The 19,443-nt window shown below is 39.2% G+C and overlaps 1 protein-coding gene across 1 annotated transcript; it reads right to left on the reverse strand.

Moving 5' to 3' along the window:
* Positions 1-13,126: 13,126 nt before the first annotated feature.
* On the reverse strand, positions 13,127-14,917 carry LOC131206402 (uncharacterized). The gene is made up of 3 exons (XM_058198941.1): positions 14,333-14,917; positions 13,644-14,276; positions 13,127-13,558 (listed from the first exon to the last, which is right to left on the reverse strand). Exons 1-3 carry the CDS (start codon positions 14,915-14,917, stop codon positions 13,214-13,216), a joined length of 1,563 nt encoding a protein of 520 aa, XP_058054924.1. The 3' UTR covers positions 13,127-13,213.
* Positions 14,918-19,443: the final 4,526 nt, after the last annotated feature.

Here is a 19,443-nt window from a genome sequence, read left to right on the forward strand (position 1 = left end):
CATCGGCTTCTCATTACAAAAGCTGGATGTATAAAATAGATGGGCGGGATCATTCGTACGCCTCTTGGCGCTAAAGGCCGCTAGGCTGGATCCTACGCCAGATGGTGGGCATGTCAGCTGTGGTCAGATGTGAAAAGAGAAGTCCATATCGAAATGACACACTACACATTGTGTTGTGTTCCTGATCTCGTTGAAATCCCTAGAAAAAGCACATATAAATTGATCAGAACTATATTTGCTTTGGCACACTACACAAAGTCGATCTTATTTTGACACCTGCACTGTATATAAATGCTTTTATTTTAAAGTGTAGGTAACGTTGATGTTCGTTGTAGGGCCTGTTGACTTACGTGAAGTGACTCGGCTTACCATTTCTACAACAGCAACGACTTGTTCGTTTCATATTATATTTTTTTGTGAAGCGGAGATAAACATTCTCATTCTTGGTGGGTTTTATGAAGACAGTACATTGTCGAGGTCTCGTTTTTACGTCGATATCTTTTTTACTATACATTCAGTAAGAGCTTGTTTGAACAACTGTTAGTGCCAGTAGCACATTTGCATTGAACTTTCAACTACTCTTCCTTTTCCAATCTCCGAGTTATTGCCCGCACATAATTAGCGCCAATCAGTGAGATCAGCCACTCGCTACAGCAGTGTCGCAAACCTACATTAAATTACATCAATTACCATCAGCGAAGTCTTACTTTTCTCCAGCCCTTCATATTTTCGCCACCTTCCTATGAGCTTCCTTACTGAATCGATACTGTTACTGATGTTCCTTATTGAATTCAGTTGGCGTTAAAATGTTTCAAGTAAAATTGTATTGTATCTCTAGCCTGCGTTATGCACCCAATCCTTAGCGGCGTGTTCGACGTTGACGCATGAAACAATTGTTGGTCGATTTTCGTTGCGTTGAAGCTACTGTTAACTCAGCGGGGCACGCACACAACATTTGCAGTGTGGCAAAAAACTTAGAAAGTCGTTGGATATGTGAAGCAGGAAACGAAGTTTATGTATGTTACACAAGAAGTCAATCTTCCGAATGCCCGGCAGGAGTCCCCGGCCCGGCCACCACGGGGATTCCATTGCTTCCGTTATCGATTACATATGTGAAGCACTTCACACTTCATTAATCTGGAGTAGTTCTGGGGAAAAAACAAAGGAATTGAACGGAAATTAGGCTTCCTGAACAAAATATCTGCAATAATGGTACTTTATTTGACAAAGTAACACGAAATTTGACGACGGGTTTTCCTGGGGATTTTTTTGATCGTTTTTGGAAAAGTTGCTGCTGGAAGTTACGATAAAAACTCATGAAACCAGCTTGCCAACAGCCAGTATAATTTTACTGATTTAGTTTGAAGCATATTTTTGATCTGCTTGTATAGATCTTCTTCATGCATTTACGAATGCTATAGAAAAATGTTTTTCAGCAGCATTCTCTTGAGTTGCCCACCGTGTGTTATCTGTATGTGTGTGTTTCTAAGTGTGTCATCTGCAATATTGATGACACACTTACATGTCTTGATTTTAACACTTCATTTTGGAAGGCTTTAGTTTTTCCTCTTGCTTTATGATTCTTAGAAAGTGTCCTATTCGTTTGAAACCCGTTGTGCTTTGATAGATTTTTTTCTTTTCTTCAGATCTCATTACAACGTATGCGGGCGGTCTAACAGAATTTGACACACTGCAAGCGAACGAAGAATGAAAGAAAAACGAAAGGGCATGAAACATTTTCATCTGTCTGATACCGTATTGAAGCACATGGTCGCATAGGTCGCAGTCACGAACATTGCAATGACGAGGACAGCTATTTCCAAGGAGAGCAGAGACAGACATTTCGAAGCAGCAAGGTTGAATCCGCATGCTCTTTCTTTGCTCAGAGCTCATGGTGGCCAAGATAGAAAGGACAAAAAAGATCTGGAAGTTCCGCTTCAAGGATAATTCGAAACGAATTGATTTGAACGATGGAACGATGCAAGACCCCAGGAAAGAATAAACTCATCAGAGTTAACTGGGTGGTACACAAGACCCAAGTTCTTGCATGAATGCAACCCTGTAAGAGAATAAAGAAAAACAGCCAGAATTAAGGAATATCATTCTATTGAGATGTATCTGCAATTATTCACGCGATACTGCGTTGAATAGAAAATGGCTTTTCACCAGTGGTAATTCAGCAGTGCGTAGTAATGTGAAATGCTCGACTGGAGCTGTGCATGCAGTAAGTTGCCCAAAACGAAAACAGCTGCCGGGCTTTTGAAAGCTGCATGGTAGTGATGGCAGCAGTAGTTGTAATGCAATATGGAAATCTGTTGCCAACCGCTGTTGATTCTAAAGTTTATTAAAATCATAAAATGATCAATCAGTACAATGATTGTCACGGAATCAATATATTTTAACTTTGTTTTCCCCATGTTTATGACTTGTTTAAGTAAAATGGCAGTGTTTCGTGTTTACATGATTTAGCACCTTACCACGTGATTTAGGTACCTTACAAAGCGTTAAAAAATGTATGATTTACAAACAAAGTGAGGTGCATGTTTTAATACTACAACACACATTTTGCCTATATACTTATATGTTGTCCAATTATCACTCGAACCATAATCTGGCATTATTTTAAGACATTCGAATTCGAACACAAAGTTTTAATCTTTGAACTATATTTGTAGTATGTGAAAATAATTTTTTATTGTTCCTATGTTGACGATTAACTTCGATTGGTATTTCTGGTAACGTAAACCAAACCCGGTTGCGATGATACGTAAAGTTTATTCTGTTTTTATCCACAGCAAAAGCGGCTTCTAAGTCAGTTAGTGATACTTTATGCATGTTAAAAAACTATTTCAGACTCCATAAGTATTGTTAGCTCACCTTTACCCAATGCGTATTCGACTACCTTGCATCAACGGGCGTGAAACCTTCCATCATGGAATAAATGAATGTGCATCGAGCACCCTGTTTATTAGCACCGTTTCACAGCTAAAGGGGCAAAGATTAAAGTAATTCTGGTTGATTTCCCCTTTGGTGTTTAAATCAAGCTGCCAAATTCAGATTTGCTCGGCACACTTTTCCATGTTCCTTATCCATTTGACCGGAGTACTCTCCTGAGTTTTGTAGCGTTTACAGCGTTTACAAGATTTGTACCCAGTGAATAGAGTAAAGATGTCAAGATTACTGAAATTCATAACTCAAAAGTGTCAACTTTATTCGTACCTCATAATGCTAACAGTAAAACATTTTGGATAGCCATGGATATAGGGCAATTGCTCAATTATTTCATCTCACTGTGTTATTTTTTCCTATCACTTGCAGCCGTTGCAGGTGCAAGCATGGAAGCGCTATGTTTTAACAAACCATCTGGTGGTAGGCTGTCATGGCCTGGATCGTTTTCCCATATCTGGAAAACCCATGTATTTAGCTTAAAATTTTTGTCGAATGAACGTTTGAGCACCCAGTAAAAGCTACTTCCGAAAATTGAAATAAATGACAATCAATAATTTATCGAACAAAATATTTTCAATGAATTGTATCTGCTTAAACTCGATCCTCGATTTAGAGGGATTCTTTGTTTAGATGTTAAAATTTTTGACATCCTTAAGCCGCACTGATTCTTCTTACAACATGGTTGCTTGGTGGCTTTTTAATTTTTGAGTGTGAACGTTACAGATATGCCTATTTTGTGTTTCGAAATTGTAGATCACGAAGCAATCAAGTGCTCTCATTGGCAGTATCCTTTGAAAAGATATCTATGTAATAATCTGTATGGGTCTAGGAGCAATGAACAATTGCAAGCAGCATTTACGAAAACGATCGAATTAATTATTTCTTATATTGAATCAAATACAAGATTGAAAATGATGCGATCAAGCCATAGCTTTTTGTACAAATAAAAAAAAGAACGAGTCTTAGTAGTTTTTTGAAACCACGCAGTCCTATAGATAAAATTAATTGAAATCAATACAATTAATGTTGCATTTTACTATGCAAACGTAAAATAACTCGGGTTCCAATAGCTTTTCCAATGCACATTTAATCGAACTACAAGCCGACACGCAATCTACAAACCACAAACGGTATTTTCATCTACAGATATCAACGGCGAACGTGACATGCTCGCTGGAAAATCGATAATTGTGATATCCGTCGAGTTTCGCGGCACGGCATTACGTCTTCTACAGGACGCTGCAAAGTGAAAATTAAACAATCATCATGAAGACCGTATCGCTGTTCCCCTCTGGCAAGGATTGGAACAAAAGATCATGCTTTTCTGTCACGTTCCATTCGTCCTTGACTGACCGGGAAGGAACCGAATATAGACCATCAAACGAATTACCACCAAGCTAGTAGAGCATGTATACCACTGTGCTGATGAAATAGGCGTCGCTTGATGTTCTGTGCAGCCGGTTCTTGTATTTGCTTGTCATCTACTAAATCGAATCCGGCATAAGGGATCTTGTACGTCGGTCAGAGCATGGAAATGATTACGACCAAGCGTCAGTGTAGCATCAAATGCGAAGCCTCAGATCGATTTCGCTGCAGGACAAAAATTAATATTAAATTATCGGTGGATTGCCTAGACGGGGCGAATAGACCAAAAGGTTCCGCGTTTGCATTTATCTAAGGCTGGATTCTCATGACCCAATTCTGGTTGGAATGCGGGACTGACGCTCATAGCGCAAACCATACTACGTACTGGTATTGTATGGTCGATCAATAATCGGAAGAGTTGATTATCGAATTCGACGGTCAAATATCCATGAACGCGGGACTGCGAATGGAAACGTAGTTGATACATAACTGTTATTTTCAGTATAACAATAAGAGCACAAGATATTGAACGTTGAACAGTTTGCTAGTATATTATAGTACAACAGTTTTATGCTACTCGCATTTTTCCAATAAGCCCAAATTATTTAACTCTCGGAGTATTTGATTATTATTACCATAAAATAACAGCGAAAACAAGCCATCAAACTAGTAAAATATACTTTCAACCCTGATAAAAGTTTTGTTTATGTCTAGTTTGAAAGCATTCTTCGAACCTGATAATGAAGGAGTCGTTTTCCAACCAATTTTGAAAACTAATATAACGCACAAAATTAAACTAGAGTTATACAAATTTAATAAAATCATAAGCAAATGTTTCCTTTTCATTCTCAGGTTTATCTCTTTTTAATGAAATAAACGAAAAAATAATGAAAATTATCAGAATTTATAATTAAAACACACATATTTCATGCTAGGCACATTTTGAACGAAAATATGCTATGAATATAAATTCTATAAAATATGATAGTTTTATCACTTTCTCAAAATATTTGCTGTGAGTTGGTTATGTTGTTTAACATCTACACTCTCTTAAGAGCATAAAGCCATGTGTTTCTTGCCAAGGGAGAAAATTCAAACCATCGTTCTGCAGCAAACAGATCGTTCCATATCATTGCTTGATCCTCTTGCTGTCGCTTTACGGTTCCATAACATCCCCGGGTCATCATAGCATTCGAGTTTGGTTTGTTGGTTGCACACCAAAGGTGTGACACTACGAACGAAGCAGAAAATTAACCGAAACCATCGTAAGCATCCGTCACAACTTGGTGGAACCAAGCCAGGCTGCCAAATAGCATGTTATGACGTTTTTATGATGCTCATTTAGCCTTCCAACACGTTCCTTCTACATTAGCTGTGAGTCATGATCAGCATTCACCTCAATAACAAAGCAATGGTGCTAAAAATTCAAGCGGCAATTAAGTTTAATTAGCATTCGTGTTCTAATTAAGTTCACCAGTGTTTGCGATTGTTGTTGCTCGGCCTGCCCTTGCATTAGATACAAGGCACGCTTCGGCGATGATAACAGACGGTGATCTCAAATGGAATCGTTGTCGAGGGAGTATTCAACATCAAGCAGCTATTCTAAAGTGAAACGTCCGTGATGGACACTTCCAACGGTGTACACTTTACAATTGAAAAACGATTCTCCTGTCCAAACTACTGTTTGTGTTTAAGTCAGGTGCAGAACAATAAAGCACTAATAGCAAAGAGAACGCATGCGTCTACCGCGCCGTTAGGATTCACGGTTCATGAAATTTACCATGAATTCGTCTAACAGGATATGGACTAGCGACGGTTGTCGACGCCTTCCCTTCGCCTAATCCACTTTCACATAAAAGTGCCAAGGCCATTATCGAAAGCAGTATAAGAAGCAACAAATGTTCAATGGGGAAGCAATACCAATGACAGCATTTCCTCGGAAAATAACAAAGACTGCAAACAAATTGGACTTATAAACAAAACAGCAGTAATTGTATTCTTCGTCATTCGACGTTTAGAAATGGAAGTGAAGCAGAGCCGTATTTTCGTTTATACCAACGGATCCCTATTCTTTAAAGTTTATGGTTTTACGGAGTTTCCGGTAGAAAAAGCTTAATTCATGCCATAGAAAGACTGATGCAATCTTCTTCTCCTCCTACGTGTAGGTGTCCGCAAGCATGTATACAAAAGAAAAATTGTGTACAGTCGGTTTTGGTTTGCTGAAAATTACATATGTATACGATAGCTATATTTTGTCGCTGGAGCTGCCCCATATATCCAGGTTTGCTTTATCTTAAAATACTAACTTTTGGCAAAACGGAGTTTGCGGGTCATCTAGTGACAGATGCTTATGATGAATTCCGCTTGTCAGTCGATTTCAATAAACGGTTCGAAACAGGTCACGCGTAAAAAAAAATGTATGCACTTTTATTCATGTTTTTTCCTATAAAAATCGCCACCATTGTGTAAGGCATCCTTAAGGCTGTCCAATAAAGCGTTCAAAGCTGCAATTGGTAAAAATTTGACTAGGGCGTGACTTGTTTTCTAGTCGTGTTGGTGGTATAGTTTTGTGAATCAGAAAGGTTGGACTTTACTGAAAGTAGTCCAGGATTCCAATAGAAAGTCCACACATACACACAAGCATGCTTTTTTGCTGAAGTAACCCTCTTCCTCCGACGAAGTCCTGATAACGTTTTTTGTCGCTACCTTCGTTATCGTTTTTGGCATCGGAAAATCCGTTTAGTGAAGTGAATAAAACCATAGTGGGTTTGTTCGGGAAAGAACATGGACACTAGAAGAAACAGTGATGGTTAGTCCGAGTGCAACAGCGAAACATCAAAGAAAGGCAATCAGTTTGTGAAAAAATCAAATGAGAGCGTAGTGCCACTTTATCAGAACACCCAAATAAAACCGCAACCGAAATTTCGGAAACACATCATGGAAGCGTGGAACGTTTGCATTTGTTTGTGAGGTTGTCATAGTCGACCATACCGGACAACACCTCACCACAGAACACATTTTCTTTATCAGTATCTCTGTTTCGTTACTTATACACCCGAGTAGAGCGGTTGCTTCAGCCAAAACCGCACGGCAAGGCAAACACTTCTATTTTATTCGCGGTCACATTTCGTAATCGAGTTAATTAACCCAGCCGACCAGCGAATCACACTCGACTTCACAACTCTACGGTAGTCCACATCATTCGGATAAATTCTTTGCTGTGAGAAAATGTCCTACGAATTTGCTCTCAGTAGCTTTGGTTTCTGCGTTCTCCACGGTATGGAGTAAGCCATGGCTTTGTGGAAAAAAATCTAAGAAATAAGAGAACAACTATAATTACACCACCATTCGCCTTTGCCTGATCATTACTTTGCTCGAAAAAATTAACCAAAACTCCTCTCAAGGATGTTTTTGAGCTAGTCCTAAATAAAGCACAGCCCGAAACACAACATCTTGTCCATAACTTCGCTTACGCTTAAGAGTACACTTTTATCAGTCTGCTAGTAATACGCCCATCGCTCGATGTACACTGGTGAGGTTGGTTTGGTTTGTATAGGTACCATGTCTCATCGACAACACATCTCTCACCGACCTAGATAGGTTTCACCTTTAAACTTTCAGTCTTAGAGGTACGGCCCCTGTCTATGTTCTTAGTGGTGTAAATAGTAATAATTGAAATGGAAAGCATGCCGAATCTCTATTAATGAAAATATGCCTTTTGGGAGAGATTTCATTTCATTCTAAATCACATCCCTATAACAGTTGATATAATTTACACAAGATAAATTAGCGACAGAATCAAAGTTTAAATTCTTGAATTTGCTGCGGGCCTGAAACTTTCTACAGTATTTTTCAACCGCAGACACTCAGGCAGACACTCAGGCAGACAAGAAAAAAGTAGCACTTCACACGTATTCAAAAGATTGAAAAAATCCAGAGTATCGTATAAAGGATTGGATACAGAAAGTAAAGAAGGAAAGAAAATTAACTACAACATTTCTTTTGATCGTTTGCGGGAATATCTAATCAAATTGATTTAAAATAATGATTTAGTAATAGTAACGTTTTGAAGAAAAAACGAGGCTGCCTAGTGTATCATCCTTCTCCTTTTCGGCTTCTATCAAATCTATAATACATGCATAGGCTCCGACGGGTCTTGGTTTAGTTAGCAATCGCTAATTGTTGGCAATTGAATACGCTCTTTACAGAAACAGAATAAGATTCGAAAAAAGTAGAGTAACAATTTTTGACTGACTATGGATATCAAAGATAAGCCAAATATATCATTTAGCTCCTGTTAAATTCATCTTACTTGGCAATCCTATACTTTATGTACACGTAAAGATGGTTATAACTCAGTACAATAAGGGTTCACATTAACGAATTTGTGAAATAATGTTAAAAAATGAGCATTCGAAGCCCCAACATTAGTTTGGCAAAAAATGCTATACTTACTCTCTTTCAGTAATCGAAGCAAAGCTTGTATGCAGATTTAAAATAATAATCCGAATCGATAATAATCATGAATTTGTTGGCGTTAGCAATGGATGTCGTACGATGAGTTTGTGCACACTGTGTACAGCATAAGCCACTAAAATAACAGCATTACGCATCCATTTAACACGACTTCCGACGGCTTTTGTGGCACTGTGCTGACCTTGAAGCTTCTACTAACGTTTCATAACTTTCTTTTATTCGTAGATGAAACGCACACGTACACTAAAACTCCTCTATTAGACAAATTCAAGAGACACTTAAGAAAGGATCATGGCATTAATAAGATATACAAAAAATTACACTTCATGGTGCACAACACTACCAGTAAAAGTAAAGAAAGAAAGCACGATATTCCTTCGTAGTATTTATCGTGGTAATTTTCTCCATTGATTTTAGTGTATCAGTTGAGGGTCGTATCACTTTTCACTATCATATCGATGTTTTCTTCAGCCATAAATGATGTTTCAAACAGCCTTTTTTCACTTCTTGGAAATGCACTGAAACATCAGTTGAGGATGTATCCACACATGAACAGATAGATAACTTTCTGTATCGTTTTCCGTTCACAAACGCTAATCGCCTATACACATAATCAATAGCAGTAACATTGATACACATTGACTTGCTTTGTACAGCGAACATTCAATGAATTTGGCAAACACTTTACCTTAGTTTCAGAGTTTGATGCATTTTTTTCACATAATCCAATGTTGAAAAAAGTGTAAGCTCCGCACCAGCTCTAGCCCAACGACTAAAAACGCCCGACACCAGCAAACGACTGACGACAGAGAAGAAAATTCACCGATGGCAGAGTCCCCATCCGTGATGGCGCTCTCAACTTTCGAAATTGGGGCCAACACGGAACAAAACTGAGCAACGTTCAGTGGTAAAGCATGTTCGCCATTGCGCAAGTGTCGGAAACCGACCCGAATGTTATGTTCATTTCTCGACGAAGTTGTGCCGAGTCCACGGCAACTGAGCATCCGTAATGTAAGGCGAGAATCCTTTCGTGATAAAATGCCAATCCTTCGCTGGCTGTATATCGTATCATTTCAGTGAAATTTATCGTTTTGTAGTGTGCAATATCATTAATATAGCATTCTTATTATGACGAACGCCTCATAAGACTACCAAAGTTGTCAACGATCCCGATGAAACTTGATGTCAAACGAGATTCCTATTCTACCACGATTGGCACTCTTCTATCAGCGATGGCTTCCAACACACTTGGCGAGCCTCCTTTGATGTTGAGTTTCAATTTTCCACCAGAGATTCAATTATGACTATACGTTTGTTCGCTCACTCGTTCATTCGTTCATTTGTTCATACCATCATCAAAAACTCACTGAGCGTGAACCAATCGGCGCGTTTGCGACAAATTTTGCACACACTAAACTCACATAATGTGTTTCAAGAATAAGAATACGTAAACGAACTTATTTCGAACATGTTGTTGAAGATTATAGACGAATGCGATCTTATCAATGGCAATAATATTTCTTTCCCATCCTTTAAATCGCCCTTAATGGAATTAACACATTTTCATTACACGCTTTTAGAGTAATCAATAATGATGTAATGATGTAAAAACGCGCTGAAAAGCTGTAGTTGCAACTGCGAAACGAAAAAAAAACAAAAAAAATAATCAAAAAATCCAAGATAGGAAACGCGTTTCTGGTTCTATAAGCAAATACATACACGAAATTACAAAGAACAAATCTTTCCTAATCCTGAAATGCGGTTATCGATAGAAATCGAATCTAAAGCGCCAGCGGCTGGCACATCAAGTAACAAATCATAAAGCCGTCTGGTTAGCCTCAAACAACCCCCAAAAATAATGAAGGGCCGAAGAGAGAAACGCACTCAACTGGAATGCTCTCATTTTCATGCATCCGTTTGTCTAATTTATTGCAACCATTGATCCGTGAATTAATTCGTCGAAACTCATCTTGTTTTGCATCTTACTGAACCAACCATTCGATACTCCGTGCTTCGCAACAAAGTTTTGCTCCTTTTTTCGTGTTGAACATCCGGTTTCGAGAAGAAGAGTTTCCTGCCGCACGGGGAAAGGGACATCAAAAAGAAAAAGTGAAAGTTTCGGGTCAAGGATCCAAATGTTGGTGGGTCATCAATTTAATTGATAGTCCCGCGTGGAAGCTCATTCGCAATGGCGTTGGTTAGTCGGTCGTTGCCGTTGATAGCTATCATCATCTTGGGTTACGAGCACAACAGAAAGCAATTTCAACTTTTTCATTTAATTGAACAATTTCCTTCGCACCTTTTTAGAACCCTTTCCAGCAAGTGAAAGGGCAGAGAGATGGATCGTAGTACGAATTTCAAAGCAGAATGTGTCCACCAACAATTTTCCAACCATTCACCGATTAGGAAGGTGTTTACTTAATTAATAGCCATCAGTACCATTGGACCACTATTGCACAAACATAACATATGGATGTTTAAAATCATTAAATAGGTATTTTACGAACAAAACCAGTATTCTCATCAATATAAAAAACACATGACATTATACTGCTTCATATATACATACGCATTTTTATTAATTTTCACGTACTTTCGGTGTGCTGCTTGCAATTTGTAAACAGTTGACATTTATTGTGCAAATATTTTCTGACCAAAGTTTGAATTTTCCCACCTATCGTTGATAACGTTTCTGTTTGATAAATTCTATTCGAGCACAGATTCGTTCTAGAAAATACGAAATTAAGTGTAGCTGGAAAAATTTAGTTACTGCAATTTATTAAATGCTAAAACTGATAAAATTTATTCTTTACTTTATTTACTGCAAACGGCAATTTGCAATTTGCTTCTTTTATGTTACCGTTTTCACGTCGTCGATTTTTCGATGTTCATTGGCATAAGTTGAAAAGTTCCATTCTTTTGTAAGGTTCTAGTTGTGCGTAAATAATCGAAATGTCTCCCATCGTCTATCGAAAGCCACATAATTATAGGCTGAAACGTATGCCTAGAATTTAAGAACCAGCTAAATTAGAACTGAGAAATGTCCTCAAATCTAAGTACTGTACCGAGAAATCGTTTATATCTGAATGTCGTTTCCAAGCACAGTTTTCAAGTAGCTGCAAACGAACCGTGACAAGGAAAATGCTGACAACGTCTTCGTCCAATTCATCGGAATGGGAAATTTTTCGCTACTTCTCCTTTCTTTTCCATCCTCTTGCTCGCTTGAGCCAGTTTTGTTCTGTTTATCTTTAATCTCGTTGCTAGAAGTGGAATGTTTATTTTCCGATTCCATGCTTAAATTGCACGATCTTCTGTAGTCATTTTTAGACAGATTTGTCTGGCCCGATTCACGTTAAAATGCGTGCTTCGAAACAGAAAGTGCTTATCCGTGCAATCCCCAACGGACCTTAGCATGTCACAGAGGAAGAGGCTGCAGAAAGATTCGGTGGCATATAAAAACAACTCCAACGAAAACGAAAAGCGTTCACCACCCGCACATTTAGCTGTTAATGATTGAATGCCTGGACTACTGTTAGTCACGTCAAACGGAAAGAAGCTTCCGTCTTCACATTCAAGGAGCGCCGAGCAAGGTTGAGTTAAGCGGGTGACGACAAGCAAATTTCGGAAACGATGTAAAATGTATTGCAATTTATTTGCTTTTTGTTTATACTCTCGCCCGAGGAACAGCAAATGGAATTCCCCAATATGTCTTTAAATATTATCCATTGGAGCAGCCATTACAAGACTTGGCGAAACCTCTTTGGTCTAAGTGTGCCGTCCGGTGAATTTCGTCCATATTGTAAGCCATTGTATGTAAGCATATGCACGAAGCGTAAATCAATTTTACGCCTATGTTCTTCTTCGATTTCACCCACTGAGTACTTTTTTTTGGTTTGAAACTGCTCTCTGCGACCTCTGAGATAAACGGGACATGCCACGGAAATCGATAGCCAATTCACCATTACGGTGTGGTTTTTATTCTCTGAGTGATGAGCAATAGCAATTGAATACAGTGAACTGCTGTGGGAACGGCATCTTTCATTCACATGATTGAACCGATAAAAAGGACAACGCGGGAAAAATGAGCAGCGGAACACTCATCACTAAGCGATAAAATTAACCTATAGTATGAGCAATCACGAATGGCAAAAGGAGGAAACACTTTTAACATCTCGAGAAGAGGACAAGTTATATCAAAATTAGCAAGAGACAAATTTATCTAATCCAAACACGTTTAATGAAATAGATGTGTTAATTGTTTCGCTATTTTGAGCCTTTATGTACATGATAGGGTTATTTTGTATTACGTTACTAATATACATAGTTCATCCGCTCTCTGCCGATTCCGATTAATATAATGCATTTGATTTAACTTTTAGTCTTTATAGTTTCACCAATTGATTCTGAATCGATTTTGAATAAGCTACTCTCGGGTTTGGTCGAATAGCTTGGCGAAATTTTCCAACTCTCTGACGAGTTCATGAAGTATAGCGTCAAGCTCTTCCTCGTTCGAAATAATAATGCGATCGGCAATCATGCTAATCTGTAACCTGCCAGCCGTTGTCAAAACAGTCACCCCAAGAAGATTACCCTCGATGTTCGGAACCCAAAAGCAAGCATCTTGCAGTACATAGCTTCCGACGGAGGCCGTCGTTTGAAAAGCCGGAAGATTGGAGAAAGCTACAGAGAATTTGCTTTTCGTAAACAGAAAACGCATTATAGGTACTGGCAGTAGCATTGGCAGGTACGAAACGCTCCAGTGAGTTGTCTGTAAAAAGGAATCAGGTTCCGTAGTAGTTCAGGAATATTGTATGTAGTTTTGTAAATATGTAGCAATGGTTGGGAAATATTACCAATGGGTCTGTAGAAGATTGCACAATGGCGCTCTGGGCTGCGACGGAGTTAATTTGTTCCACTAGGCTGGGGATGGACATCGGCGATCCAGAAACCGGCAAACACCCTATGGGCAATGTTTGAAATACTGCCGAGGAGCGGTTACACAATCGAACACCTTTCGATTCTTGCCCAAAGCGACGCATCGTTCCGATGGTAAGGGACGGTGGGATGTCCAACATTTTGCGAGCGCAATGCGCCCGAAGACTCATGGCCAGTGCAGTCAAAAATACATCTGTAAAACTGCTTCCCTCTAACAACCGTTTCACCTTTTTGATTGTACAAATCAGATTTGGAGCGCCTTTGCGATTGGGCTCTTCTCGCAACCAACATGTTAGCTTATTGCCACTCGGGTGCTGTCCGTAAAAAGGATTGCGCTCGCGTTTGAAAAATAATTCGTTTATGATAAACTTTGGCCCTGTTAAAGCTATCTGCTTCAGCTGATTCCAGGACACGGACGGCTTAGCGAAGATCTGATTGGCGTGCTCTGGATCCCATGCGTGCACAGCCTTTGCATCGTCCAAAAAATCGTCATGAAATAGTCGAAAGATAGCTACCCCGTCTGCAATTGAGTGATGATATCTAAAAACAACCTTCAAAAAACATTGAGCTAATGGTCTGATCCGTTAATTAGCACAGTAAAGCTCACCGGGTATAACGGCGTTGCGTTCGACTGATAGATAACAGGCTGCGTTCCGATAAGCAACTCCCAAGACGTGCCTTCTCTGCACTCTCTGCTGCTGATTGGTCCAATCAGTTGACAAAGCTGCATTCGTGACAACGTGTTAACGAACGGAACAGTATCTAGCTGATGCACGTAATTTTGCATTGAAATGTCGTTCCGCAAGGTCCAAAAGTAATAACCCCAGCGTAGACGCCGATGCCAAAACAGCTTTTCGTAAACATTACTGTGAAGTCGATTGGTGAACCTTTCACGAAATACACGGATGATTTCATTGCTCGGGTTTGCTGCCGTTGACATGTCGAACAGGAGCAGTACGTTTGACATAGCCTTGGAACTATGCTCTTGAACGGCCCATACAACGTCCGTTCCTTCTAGCAGTCCTCGAAATGAAGCACCATTCTGAAGAGCAAGCAGTGCCGTTACGATTTGGCGATGCACTTGAAGCATGATAAGAATGATAAATAACACTGGCAGCACTAATAGTAATGCACCTATTAATAAAACATTCACCAAACAGTCAATGTTCCATTCACTTGCTGATTTCGCCATCCTATAGACTTCAGGTTGCGATTAGCACTGGAACGAAGCGTTCTTCTAGTTTACTCCATTCGCGTTATCATGCGCGCTTTGAATAAAAAAACCGGTTCAAACCATAGTTTGATAATAAAACGCCAGTCACACACTGAGGAAACACGTTCAACTTCTAAGTATAGGTTAGAAATACAATATCGGCATTCGCAGGCGAAGAATAAGCTGTCATTTCGCCACCGAGCGAATCATTACGTTTTTATTCAAAAATAAAGCATGAAACCGTAAGAAAGCAACAATAATCGGACAAAAAAATTATTGAATCTTTTTTAATGTAAGGCTTGATGTCGCTATACGATTATTCGAATATTGTGAAAAAATGTGAGTTGATCCAATTATACCATGGCAACCAACTTTCGAAGACTTCATTACCATCTTATGTGTTCATCAACCGTAGACCGATTCGATTTCTCAACAACAGCAAACAAAACTAAAGCCGCTCTTCTTGCCTATCATGCTCATTATTGCCATGTCATACAGATTACTTTTCTGTGGGTTTGTCGACAATGGTTTTCCACGAAAGATATGCGCGGTTAATGCTTTGACATATTTCAACAAAACGTTGTGTGTCTCTCTATTCACTTAATGAAAATAAGACTATACGTATATACTTTTATTAAAAGTAGCACTTTTACACAACGACCACACGACAAGTTCTAAACCATGTTTGTCGTTAAATCCAATCCAAAATAGCATTTATATAAGGTTGTTCTTTTTATAACATAATTGTTTTGTTGTTTCATTTGAAAATTGACGTTATGCCTAAAAATGATTGGGCGTGCAAACACTGTACACCTACTGCGAGTTTGTTCAGTGCATGTGACTTCAGTTTCATACAATTATGAATCATTTGATATCTAAAATAGGTAGAGAAAACAATGTAGTGCAGCATCAGTTACGGTGCCCCTTTACATTGTGCTCCAACAAACAGTAAAAATGGTTGGCTTTGGGGTTAGTTAGGATTATATTTTCCAGACCATATCGCACTATGCCACAATACCTACGGGCACGCCGTCACACGAGTTCAGTTCAGTACCGTCAGTTCAGACGGTAGAGGCGAAGTGCTTTGCCGTACCGAAAAGCAATAAGTGGCATGAAAGGAAAGCTAATCGAGCATGAAGGAGGAAATATAAAAATATAATAAAACCAGATTAAACGAAGCCCTTCCTACAATAACTGGGTGCAGCTGAAGAATACACTGGGACGAAACTCTGCGATGAACGGTTTTTCGGTAGTAACAATGGTTTCAGCACACCTATAGGAAAAACAATAACTGATATCGGATGGTATCACCAAAAGCACATGCTATGATGCTATTTACTTCACATGGCCGCGTCTCGTGTGGGTTGAGAAAGCGATAGCACTCTGGTAAAAATATGTAAAACTCTCAAGTGGACATAAGCTCTATCTCTACCGGACCCATCGGAAGTCTACGCAACTGTGAACTAGGCCATAGGCCATACGTCTTCAGAGGCCCTACAGAGCAACTGGCATATGGTGCGTCTGCAACTGATGGGTAGTTTGTGATGCTTTTTCTCGAACATCGGAAAGAAGGACTTGCTCAATCATGTGTCTCATGTGATACAATGTCCAACGAGTGGTTCATAGAACGTAAATTTAATAAAAATAGATACATAAAACACCATTACTAGTTTTCGTTACTGAAGGATGCTTAATGGAAAAAATCAGGAAAAAACTACGTGCTTAAACGTGAAAGAGAAATATTCTGATCAGTAGAAGAAAAACCAAAGCAACGGAAAAATGTTAATTTTAATATTATGCTTGGCTCGTTCAGACTTCTGAATAGTCTAAGGGAATGCAGTCATTCGAATATTTCGAAAGTCGTGAAAAAGACGGTGAGGTTACAAGAGATCCTCGTAGTTATATCCTGTTCGAAAAGAACATGCAATTCTTGGGATCACCTAATGTGATTCGAAAGAGAAAAAACATCAAGGAACCATGCATAGAGAAGAATCTCGACCACCTTTAACCGCGTGACGCGGTTACAGTTGCTTAGACCCCATTTTAGTACAAATGTTGGCGGTATGCGTAGGGTGTTTTTTTGTCTTTCATCACCGACATTACCAGCATTCCTGAAAGCAGTGCTAGAAAGTAGACATAGGAAGATAATTTCACAGTTTATGAACACTCAAGGAAGCACGTACGCCATATGTACATACCCTTTCAACCACACACTGTCCGCCTATTCGCAGTCCGCCAGAAACAGCAGCAGTGTTAGACACATATATTCAACGTTCGCGTTTAAAACAACATTTAAAAAAAGAGGTAGCGAAGCTAGGTTTGCTACGAGAACTTTCATTTTCCAGCCGGCGGGCTGTGGCTGAAGCCAATTTCCTGACCCATCCATTGCAATGCCGACGTGAGGAGACCTTCGCTTCCAACCGACCAAGGTTCAGTGTATAGCGAAAAGGTCCTCTCCAATAAGAGTACGGTGTCCTTATTTAATTTCACGATTTCAAAGTGTTTGCAGATATTCTTGCATGGGCTGTTGGGGCCAAAAAAACTTTTGGCGAAACATCCGTTTTTCGCAAAAGACCGGATTTTAGGGAAATGTTTATGCTTAGCCACGATGGAACACAACGCCAAAAGTGCACACTTCGGTACTATGGCTACAACAATTTTAAGGTTCCCAGTACACGGTGTGGTGTGAAGCATAGCGGAGTCCGATGAAAAACCGGTTTGATAATCAGCATAACAACAACACGTGCCGTCGACCCTTCCATTATGGATGTGTTGTTTGTTATTTACAATACTCACTTCCATGCAGGAAAGGTGAAACAGACTGATAAAATTGTTGCCAAAGGCTGCTCATCATTGGAGAGTAGCGGAAACCGATCTACAACTTCAGTTCCCTGGCGGAGGTTACAGCTAGTCACACGGTGAAGTATATTTATGTCATCGTCATAGGCTGCTAGATCCTCACAAACCTTACTTAAAATAGATACACGAATTATGACGTTGTCGGTTTCTTCCAGGCTCAAAGCAGGGCCAGCCATTTTAGGAGAACGACTCACAAAACTCAAGTTAAACTAACATTGGTAAATTAAAATTCTATTTTTAAATATTTTTAAATATTCTATTTTAATTCTGCACGTTTGATTGCGTTTCCGGTAAGGTATTCCAAACATCGGGCGTTTGTTTGCGTTCTGTGGAAAATTGCATAAGTTAGCGAAGTTTGCATAAGTTCTTCCGTTTAAACCTGTGAAGAGCTTTGGACAACATTCTACAAAAATTACCAAAGGGAAGATGATCCTTTATGCTACCGGTAATATTTTGAAAACTATTTATATTTTTTTATATATTTTTTATATTTATATTATTTTTTTATGTATTTATAAATTAAAATTATTACTACAGTTCATTCGCACTCTGATTCGTTTGATTCTCTATTCGTTTCTGCTGGTATTTTGTTGTTAATATTTCATATCAAGCACAGTTTCTCATGAACAACTGATTGAAGTAAGATCATATCAAACCAGCCAAGGAAACTATTACCTTGTATCAGCTCTCTGAACGTACAAGACAGATCACGTTTTTGTGGTCTGTTATCTATTCATATTTACTAACAACATCCGGCAGCGAAAGTAATTTTAATTGAAAATACCCCTTACGTTTTCCTCTATCAACTTCGTCCCGCAACGAATGCATGAATCAGAATTTTCTGGAATGCCGCAAAGGATAAGCTGCTGGTAACAGCGTTTTACTTCTGGAAAACGGCTAAACAAGACATTACGGAGCTGTTGGGTGACCGACATCCGGTGGATTTATCACATATTGGCGTCCATTAAATCCTCTTTCTCCCATCATCCTTTCTCCGTCAAAGAGCATGAAACATCACACCAACCAACGACGCCGTGGTCAGGAAAGACAAGTTTGACTACAAGTTTTAATACAATTAGAAACAGATTGTACCGGGTTGGCACTTGTGCAGAAAATACCAACTGTCTCCGCATAGCCCTGTGACTATGGCAAGATGATGATATCCTTTGCCAGCTCTTGCAGTATGCCCCTTGCTAGTGACGGAAAAGTAAAGATATCTATTGAACGACAACGTCAAGATGGTGTCATTTCCACCACAACATGTTTTTTGCTTTCTGATGTTGTCGTGCGTTATTGTTTTCAAAAGACATATGTTATTACTGTTTCCTTATTCCTATCTACTGAAAGATGATCACGATACCTTCGTGATGTGGAAGCACCGTTCTTTTCTTATTAAACGGAACATTTTCGCTAACGAGCACGTCAACAACGGCTGTCCATCTAAAGTGATCGATCACATAGTAGGACCTTGCAGTCCACGATGGAGGCCTGAAATGTTATGCGCATCAATACTTCTGAACAAAAACCGATTTAAAAACTATTAAACACAACGACACTCGTTTGAAAGGGAAACAGGTAACATAAATGGCATAAAATAGTAAGCTCCAATAAGCCGTGAAATTATCACCAACATGCGTAGATAGTGG

Source organism: Anopheles bellator, chromosome 1 (genome assembly GCF_943735745.2).
Source record: "Anopheles bellator chromosome 1, idAnoBellAS_SP24_06.2, whole genome shotgun sequence".
In the NCBI taxonomy this organism is placed as follows: domain Eukaryota; kingdom Metazoa; phylum Arthropoda; class Insecta; order Diptera; family Culicidae; genus Anopheles; species Anopheles bellator.